Source organism: Microchirus variegatus (assembly GCF_963457635.1).
Source record: "Microchirus variegatus genome assembly, chromosome: 1".
NCBI lineage: Eukaryota > Metazoa > Chordata > Actinopteri > Pleuronectiformes > Soleidae > Microchirus > Microchirus variegatus.
In genome coordinates, this window is record NC_139802.1 from 36357106 (window position 1) to 36367350 (window position 10245).

The 10245-nt window shown below is 39.3% G+C and overlaps 1 protein-coding gene across 1 annotated transcript; it reads right to left on the reverse strand.

Annotated features, from left to right (window-relative positions):
* Positions 1-281: 281 nt before the first annotated feature.
* Positions 282-8052, reverse strand: dolpp1 (dolichyldiphosphatase 1). Its single transcript, XM_083897492.1, has 8 exons — positions 7971-8052; positions 7215-7315; positions 7005-7089; positions 5171-5270; positions 4776-4874; positions 2467-2595; positions 2254-2343; positions 282-553 (listed from the first exon to the last, which is right to left on the reverse strand). Exons 1-8 carry the CDS (start codon positions 8044-8046, stop codon positions 517-519), a joined length of 717 nt encoding a protein of 238 aa, XP_083753618.1. The 5' UTR covers positions 8047-8052; the 3' UTR covers positions 282-516.
* Positions 8053-10245: the final 2193 nt, after the last annotated feature.

The window sequence follows — 10245 nt, forward strand, 5'->3', positions numbered from 1 at the left end:
CCACCAGAACCCACCAGCTATTCAGAATAATTAAAAAATAAAAAAAGGAATCACTAAATACATGCTGCAATGACGCCCACCAATTTTGCTTGAAATTTGACCAAAGCCTTCTTTTTTTTTTTGGCTCACGGAATCTCTTAAAGTACACCGTTACTGTCAGCGTGCGTTTATATTTAAAATCTATATATTAATCTATCGTTAAATATTATGCCTCTTGCACAGTCTTGCATGCACTGAAGAGCATTTAGAGCAAGCTGTACAAGGAAGAGAGGCGTGTGGACGGACTTGGTCAGGCTGAAGGCTCTGGTCCAGGTCCAGGCACTCTTTCGCCACCTGTAAACGTGTTTTTTTTTTTTTTTGCTTTTTATTTCTTGTAACCGTGTCAGTCCAAAAGATGGTACTCCAGTGTGTTTTTGTCGAGTGAGCGTTGTGTTTGAGCATGTATGTATGTATGTATGCACGTATGCTTATGTGTGTGCATGGTCCTAAACTCAGTCTCACAAAAAGATCTGTCGATCACTGAAGTTTTGTTCCAAGCTTTCGCTGTCTGTTCCTGAAAGAAAGAAGAAAAAATAGGAGAAAATGAGGCAACAAATCCACACAAGCATTAAAAAACACAATAATTATTTAACTCGAATTGCAACAACAAAATGTTTTGCTTACATTTGTCTTAAAAGCAGCAGTGTGTAACCTATGGTGATTTTTGTTGTTGATGTCATTTCTTATGGAATTAGATTTGCGTCAATATTTTCAAACACTTGCATTTTATTTGTTTGAAAACACTTCGCTGTCGCTCCAAAACTCAGTAGCCAATCAGCAGGAAGCTTTCTAAGGTCCACCCATGGTCAGAATGGTAAACAAACAACCACAGCGCAAACAACAAGAAGAGCAAACGAAACTCCAATCACTGTAAATAAAGTGCATTTTCAAAGAAATAAAATAGAATCTTTGCAATTTGTGTATTTCTGATTTTCTTTGCTCAATTCAAGTGTTGCTTGGTTTGTGAAAAGTGCCGTTTGAAAATATTGACATGGAAATCTAATTCTATAATTATTCTGCCTCTGTTAATCCTTTATGAACAGACACATAGTTCAATTGCTTTGGTCTGCACCATACATTTTTCATCCTTAATGTGAATACAGAGAGGCATAGGCTCGTTTTGAAGTTGTCATATAAACGACAAGCTTGCTAAACAGAGCTAACTTAAGAGTCGCTCGGGTGTGACGTTATAGGAGGGCGACATGTTTGTGATTCTTGCATTTATCGTTTTTATCCCATTTGGCTTGGTTGCTTTCACACCAGAGGAATCATAGCAAAGTAGGGCAGATAAAGGCTGATTCGGTGCGCACCAAAGTACCGAAATGACATTCACACCAACGCAAACGAACCGAACCAAGGGACCAAACACGGTTGGTGCGCACCAAGTGCTGTAGGTGTGAAAGCACCCTTAAATGTAGTTAGTTAAGATGACATAAGATCCAGCAGAGGGCACTCTAGATCTTCTCTCTAAGCTTGACCAATGGCAAGTCCTTCAGACCAACACATTTTTACAGTTTTACAGTATAAAGATAATATTTTCCAGCAAATATGGGAGCAAAGCCACTTTGAGCAGACACAACACATGTGAGAAGCAGCGTGTGGAGACATTTTGTGTCCACCTCTGCAGATGCACTTTCTAATGTGACACTCAAGTGAGGCAACAGAGGAACAACTGATGAAGAACAGAAAACATCCACTAAATAAAAAGTGGACACAAACGGATGATACCAGAAGGTGTGTTGTATGTCCTTTATGTATGCAACTTTTAACATTTTGTAAAAAAAAAAAAGTGACAGGGCGAGTTGCGACGACGATACCAATCATGTAGTCATATGATGCATTTCCACGTGGAGCCGTTTGGTACTGTAAGTATATCTTTGCGTTTCCATTAGGAATAGTACCAAAATAACCACCCCAACCGTTTCTTTTTCCAGTACCCTTCCCTTGGGGTACCTGGTGGAACTAGACCCACAACAGTCAGTTGATTGGGCGACAGAAAAGCGTCTGTCCCTTGGCACAGGTGTTTCTTCAGTCTATTCTCATACAAAGCCTGATGTCTTATGGAGACAAAGTCATAAACCTAGCAGAAAATAACGAGCTTCTAGATGAAACCAAACTGTACACATCATTTAGGTGAACTTTCTATGCCACGTCTTTATGAAACTGTGCTGTAATGGTGTAGTTAGTGATTACATCTCCAGAACAGTTCCTTACCTTGCCTCTGATCTCGTCACTGTATACTCAAACCATAGGATGTTAGGAATCAGGCTTGTGTCTCGCACCAGGAAGTACTCCGATATTGGCCTAGCACAAAAGAAGAAAAGAAACTACAATGAAACAGTCCAGGCCACTTATACAAGCCGAAGATGAAATTATGTTCCTGTGACACACGAGGGAAGCAGAGAAAGAAATTAGAGTACTACTTACCACGCAGCTATTTTGGGGAATAATGGTGTCAGAACCTCTTGTGTGAACAAGAACCAGATTATCCCAATCGTACACCCGGCCACTGCACCATAGAAAACCTGGCCCCAGGTGTGATACAAAAGGTAGACTCTGAAAACCGAAGCAGAGAGAAACACAATCAGATAACAATCAAGCAACATGGCGTTGTATTTTCTACAACAACGACATTTGTATTTTGTACACCTGCCTCAAGTACAACAGAAAAGGTAACCAAGCAGCATGATAATGAGCTTCATGCGGTGTCAACGAATTAGCTGATTAACAGCAGATTAAAACACACACTTGACAGCATTTAAACGGTCTGATACACACACACTAGTTATGTAAAGCAGTTCATTCACATGATAAAACTTTCACAGACATTAAAGTAGTCATGTTATACCCTATTTCTCCAAGTTAACCTTGTTCCCTGGTGTCCTAATGAACATGTCTGTTACATGATTTGGTCAAAATACTTTAAGGATGAAGCACCACAGCAGTTCAATCACCCTGCCAAAACAGTCCTGTTCAGAACAGCTGGTTTTGAGTGCATGTCTCTTTAAATGCAAATGAGACACGGGAAACTATGTCAGTGTCACTGAGGCGTAAATCCTGAGGCTGGTTTGTGTAGAACTCTGTGCTGCACTGTGCAGCTAAGAATAGAAGGGGAGCGGAGCCCCGCAAGACAACAATTCCAGGAATGTCTCATTGTGACGTAGCAATGAGTGCGGAAGTCAACATCGCGTGTTTTGTCTCCTGTACTTAGACTGAGGCAGAGCACAAAACATGAGTGAGTCGTCGTCCTAAAACTTATGTTCCCAAACGTCTTGTTCTGTCCACAAACCAAATGTATTAACTGAAAAAATATTCACATTTAATCAGCTGAAAATCTGTGTTTTTTCTTTGTTTTTTTTTTTTAATTATTGAAAAACAGACCCACTCAATTAATCATTGCAGCCCTACTGAGTATATGTTTAAAGACCCATATTGGCCAAAATAAAAGCAGTTAAATGCTGATCTCTCCTTTTCTGGAACTGTATTCATTAGTGTTTCATCCACCTCAGCTTTTTATTTGCAGCAAGCTGGGCTCTAGAGAGTGAGTGAACTGTGATATACAAAAAGACTGGCAGGGGACAACACGATGTAAAGAAGACGGCAAGATAATACACATTCTCAAGATACATCAGCAAAAGTTACTAAGCCACGAAGGTTAAGTTCGAGATAAATCTATTCTCTCTTCCAGTATTTTTTTTTACGACTAGAATTTAGAACAAAAATGTACCGAACATTTATGCAGCAGCTGCTCATTTTCAGCCTCGAGTGACAATTGCTTTTGCCAGATAAAGAATGTATGTACCTGATGGAAGATTGTACATATCAGCCGGTGCTAAATTATGTCTGTGGGTAATTTCAGATCTGATTACTGAAGTAATAGGATCTGAGTGGCATCCTCATACATTTATTCTTATATCATATCAATAATTTATGTAGATCAACTTAATCGTTTCTAACGAGGCCCTTCAATACCTTGTGAGAAATAAAATGTGCCCCATATAGAAGGCTGCATCTCTTACTTATGGTACATATTAAATAAGCATTTAGGTTGATACAGATATTTGATCAGCCTAAGAATCTGCAGCAAAATTTAACATTAGCAGTTGCTGGTCTTTGAAACAGGAGGAGCTCATTTCAGGCCTGGTTATTTAAAAATCTTACATAAATTCTGCGAACAAACAACTAAAACAAGGAAACGCGCCAATTACATGAAACTGAAATTCTATAATAGTGCTTTTATTCACAGTGTACATGTCCAAACTAAACTGGGCTGTCTACAGACTTCGCTCGCAAAATCAGTTCCAACTTTCAGACAAACTCACAGCAGTGTTAAAACCTATTCTGTGTCATCCCATACAGAGCAGTTGAAGCTGAGCTTCATGTGGTTTCGAGTCAGAATACGAAAATCATGTAAGACGATGTAAATACACCGATGTACGTACGCGACGACATTTTAGAGGAATCTGAGCTTCCCTTGTCGTCTTAGAGCAATCGCCACTGCAGGTGAAATGCAAGTCCAAGGCAATGTGTCATGAACAAAATTTACAATTCGTGCCAGATATTAAATATTCAAAATGTAGATCACACTGTACCCAGGTTCTTACATTTCCATGAACTAGATACCTCATAAAAACACATGCATCACATTCTCCAATCTTTTATCATCATCATTTAACAACTTATAACACCTTTTAACATATTGCTCATTCAGAAGCATGTGGAGGGGAGTCTCTTACCTGCTGTATGAGACTGATAAGGCCACGCCCAACAGGATGATGGACAGTATGTGTCTCCACAGCAAGTCCACACATCGAGCGTTGTTCGTTTGATGCATTCTGAAAAAGGAGACGAGCGTGAGCTCACGTCACAGCATTCACTTAATGTTAAGATGGAACGAAAACATCTAATATAAGCTTATGAAATTCAGATAATAATGTAATAAATACTGTAGAATAAACACACTCGATACCATAAAAAGTTGTATACAGTGGTCCGCTAGTGGTCTACATGAAAATATATAATAGTCATAATAGTTAAAATCTCCAACAGAACAGAAAATTATATGATTATGGATAATTGTTGCATGTCCCCACCCATAAAAAGTCCCAACAGTAAGAAGAAACAAGCTCACCTTAAATAAAGGAAAAGAAAGAAGTAAACAACAAAAAACCAGATAAGCTGGGAATGACTGGAGGGCATCCCATAATCTGAGGGCAGGGTTCTGTGAGCCCCTGCAGAAAAAACAAACAAACGCTCATTTAAATACATATTTACATTATAGAATGTTTCAAAAGTAAGTACTGTGACCAAAGTGTATGACTGAAGTCTGTCAGAAGCACATGTACAGTAAATATGTAATAAAAATGAAACCGCTTATATTTACATACATTGATGTATTAATGTCATAGTTGCAATTTAGAAATAATATTGGAGAAAAAAAAAAGAAGTCAAGTTTAAGTTTTAAGAAAAGTTGACGCATCAATAAAAATTAAATATGCCAATGAAGGATCACGATAAGAAATTAAACGACTAAAACATGACTCCCACTTCCGCATTTCACTGCACTGAAAAACGATAGAAATGCTGTTTAGTTTGTAGCTGGCTTTCAACACGATTATGCACACAGAGATTTTAGGGTTAGTCTTTCAAGCACACACAACTGGAGCAGAAGGGATATGTCAATTGTGATGTTTTGTTTCCTGGTGTCCTTTAAGGCATCCAAGTTGTGTTATTTATTTCATCATTGTTCTAATTCTTTAAAAATATATGATGAAAAATGTGGTGGCTGTTGTGATGCTTTTTTAATATTGCTCAAGACTGTAAAAACACCTGTTATTAAAACCCATCTTGAGAGATCTGCTCACATGGGAATACTGCTAAAATCATCTATTGACATTTGGCATTAAAATGCTTCCTGTGGCCACTTAACATATTTCCTTTCACCAGCACTGTATTCAAAATACACAAAGACTTCATGTCCGTTCAAGAGTACAAACTTTTGTTTAACAAGATGAGTGTACACATTGTCAGTGTGTTTGTGCGTCTGCATGAGTGACGCGAAGACAGGAAACCACTGGAAGGAGCAGAGTGACTCAAATTTATGCTTTAGAAAAAATTGCATGGTGATCACTGATCAGTGTTACTATGACGGCAGATCTATCATTTAATGTATGAGAGATGTTTAGTGTGTAATAAAAAACGAACAAACAAAAAAACAATGAAGGTTAACTGTGAAACTGCAGTTGGTCATAAAACATCAGCGGAGGAGGCAGACTGTGTGCTGCTGTGTTTCCATTATGGTATGGTACAGTTTGGAATGGAAAAGCCCTCAGTCAGGCTTGCGTTTCGACAGGCCAGGGGGAGGGCTCTACCTCAGGGCTGCGTCAGTGGAATACGCAGAGCGATATTGAGTAGTGCTACGACAATGAACGTCAACACTGAACGTGACAAAACAGACAACAATGGAGGACATCCTGCAGCTCTTTTATCCTGTATCTGTTTGTCTCAACAAGACGTCAAGCTTGAGAATAGACTGCGAGTGTTTGACACAAGGGTGTCAAGTTTTTCTGTCACCCAATCAGCTGACTGTCGGTCTACTTCCACCCAAACTGTACTGTAACCATTTTACACTGCAACCCCATGGAAGGGTGCCAAATAAGGAACAGTTGAGGGCAGTTATTTTGGTATTACTAATGCAAAAAAATAACAAAAAACTGTATCATACCAAACCAAACCATTCCACTCAGTGGAAACATGGCTTAATGCATCCTGAGGATGGCTTGAGTCATGCATGCTCAGGAATGTGGCCACGTGTGTCCTCAAACCACATCCAAATGTGGATCTGAGGCTGCATTCAGGCCTGTATTTACTTAGTTCTGTCCACATGTGATCACATCACCCAGGACAGATGTTAATACCAGACATGAACAGGGGTCATCAAGCCAACAGCACTGTTTCTCCCTCACCTGCACATGGGCGTGGCTCTTTGAGAATGTGCTTCAGCAGCAAGTTCACGCCTTCGTTCAGGATGAGCCCACCAAAGAAGGAAATCTGAATGTTTAAAGAACATACAAACAACACAACAGACCAACAACATTAGCACCGGCTAAAAAACTTTCAGGCTGACAACTGAGACAGCCTCACAGACAATGATGCTCTTCTTGTGCAAGTCTCACCGTGTGCAGCTCCCGTTTAAACACTATGAGTGTAACAAAGCCCACAAGGATTGCTATAGGCAGGAGACTGATGTAGGCCAGCACTTGTCCCGTTAGATCACCTGAAAAGCAGTCACAAAGTAGTGATGTTAATTTTAAACCCCCCCACTGGATTGTCACCTGGTGGTAATGACACAGAAATGGTTGAAATGTCTAACCGTGAGCACAGGCAGGAAGCTGCTGTGGTGGAGACGCTTAACCGTGACAAAACTAACACAGCACACATGCTCCTCATTTGTTTAACAAATAGGGTTATGATAGTTTTTACTAATCAGTATGAGGCCAATGAGCTAGCTGCTGCGTTTACACTAATCCTGGCTCTAAATGTGAGTAGTTAGGAAATTACACCACAGGCGCAAATCATAGTTTAACTGCTTTAAACGCCTTTAATTTGTCGTATAATTCTGACAGAACACGACGCATATGTACATTCAATGGAAATTGTCAAAAAGTCGATATTAACGAAGCTAACAGGCAAGCTAGCCTTCATTGTGGACCTTGTCGCCAACTACGCATGCGCTAATGCCTCACAATTTAGCAGTCCGGCCAGCGTTCCCCCCACTGCACTCAGTCTTTACAGAACCTCACAATTTGGCAGCGTCACCGACGGCCGCGTCCATTCAAGGAGCAAGAAAACACACGCACCGCTCTAAAACGACAAAGCGGTCGGTGGTAGCGGAGCTTCGGTAGTAAGAGGAAGGTGTTGAGTTTACGTACCCTCGGGGAAGTCTACGCGTGTCAGAGATATGGACCGCCATCGAGGTAGTGCCGAGCACTGCTCTTCCAACGCCATCTTACCCGGACACAGCCGGGCAGTCCCAGTGAAACGCCCCACACACGCTCGCTGACCAATGACGAGCCGAGCTCCGATTTCAAACGAACCCCGGCAGTGGAGCAGCCGTCCAATCACAGCCGCACACCGAAGAGCAGCGATCCTGCACAAACATACAAGAGAATTATTGAATGAACAAAAAGACAGAGTCAACCTATCTATAGTATTCCAAGTAAGATGTTCTCATATATAGCATATAATTTTATTTAAAAAAAAAAAAAATTAAAAATAAAGAGATTTTAGACATTAGATCAATCAAGTAGTGTCATTCACAACTTTCAGCATAATTCAGGTCTTTGATTAGATATGTATATGAAAACCTAAATAATCTCCAAATGCTTCCAAAAAACTACACTTTGTAAAGGGTCTCGATAAAATATGCCCCTATTTAATAATTCCCTATGCTCAATTCACAGGTTATAAGCCATCCCAAAGAGTAAGACTGCAACTAATGACTTCCATTATGTAGGAGAAAATGAAAAGCAGGAGAGAAGATATTAAAGTGCTTACGAAACAGAATACATTCTGAAGATTATGTGCATAAATAGGGACGAACGAAAGCGTACAGTTATGAACCAAATAACGGGAGATTGCAGAGGGCAATGTCTGTTAAATAATACTTCATCTAAGACTTATATACATATTCTCCCTGTCTGTGGGAGAAAAATCAGCAAAACCCTGAAAGAAAGTGCTACTCCACCTACACCCAGGAGACAAATGCACACACTTTTTGCTCAAACTCGAATAGTGTGGAAATGACGGGCTAAAACAGGACACAGTAAACAGGAAAAACCTGAGTTTATTTCCCCCATATGTACCTTATTACCATTTCTTATATCGACAGAATGAGACCCTTTAAGTACAAAGGTTTACAGCCAAAACAATAAAGGACACAACATGCAGGTGAAGAGGGCAACACAGGACAGAAAAAGTGAGAATAATGTGTTGTAAGAAGGATAAAACGTCTTTGCAACACCACGAACCAGAATGTTAATCTATAAATCACGTGGATTCCTTCCTTTTTTCTACTGTGACATGTAACAATTGCAATGAGTTGTTGAGTTATAAGCAACAAAAATAACAAAATAGCAATGGAAAAGATTCAAATGATCATTTATTGGATAAAAGGCAAAAAAAAATAAACGTATCGTTTGATAATAAAAAATAACATTTAATGTGGAGAATCAAAATCAATTTACAGTTTGTGCTGGCATTGTAAATCAACAATAGAAAAGACAAAAGGCATGAACAGGACACTTGTAATGTACAGCAGTGACTTTACAAAGTAAAATCATTTTTTTGGCCATCTGAAATCCTCAGAAAACTCTAATCCATTCAATGTAATCTAAAGACAATCTATGACTAGTTTGACTTTTAAAATGACTGAGCATTTACTTCAGCTTATTTCTACTGGGGTTAATTAAAACAAACTATAACAGTAACTATGGCTGATTGTGGTTTTAAATAATGCCGGGAAAATCCAAATAATTGCTTGCAAAAATCTACATTGTTAACATGCGAAGGCTGCTGATCATCGTTGTTGAATTTACCAGGATGACGCACACTGCTGATATTCTACGACAACAGGACTTGACAGGGATGAAAACTATTTGGAATCATTGCACAACACAGTCAGATGTTAAAATCAACACAAAGGCTTAAAACGTAGGGCAGTAACCAGAATAAACATCTTCCATAATATATTATCCTTGCTATACATCATGTATGTTCCATGGTATTAATAATATATATATATATATGTCAGTTATTTTGTGTAAAACCTTAGAATTATTGTTTAGTCAAACTCTCACTCGGTATATTTAAAAAGAGCTGCGGGACATTCCCATATCTTTCCGTTTGTCTGATAAAGTGCGAAATGCTTGAAAGCACAAAGCTGCATATCTGTCAAAACAAGGTATGAAATCAATTTCAGGAAAGTCGGACGTCGACGTAGTTCACGATCGACTGACAATACAGGTTTTAGATTAAAGGTGTGACCGAACAAAACAAAAAAAACGTTTTGTGACTGCGTCTTTTAGAGGCATGTTGCAACAGGAGCAGGATTCGGTAATATCAAGACAACACATGCTTACACAAGTGATTATGACGAACTATGAATAACCAAGAGCCAACATCTCTTCATTTGCATGAAACTATTCC

Excerpts from the sequence above, each read along its gene's own strand:
- dolpp1 (XM_083897492.1), bottom strand. The coding sequence starts at position 8,046 with ATGGCGTTGGAAGAGCAGTGCTCGGCACTACCTCGATGGCGGTCCATA. Across the intron at positions 7,316-7,970 it reads ACGCGTAGACTTCCCCGAGG|GTGATCTAACGGGACAAGTG; the intron begins GTACGTAAACTC and ends ACTGCTTTTCAG. Across the intron at positions 5,271-7,004 it reads AGAGCCACGCCCATGTGCAG|GGGCTCACAGAACCCTGCCC; the intron begins GTGAGGGAGAAA and ends TTTTTTCTGCAG.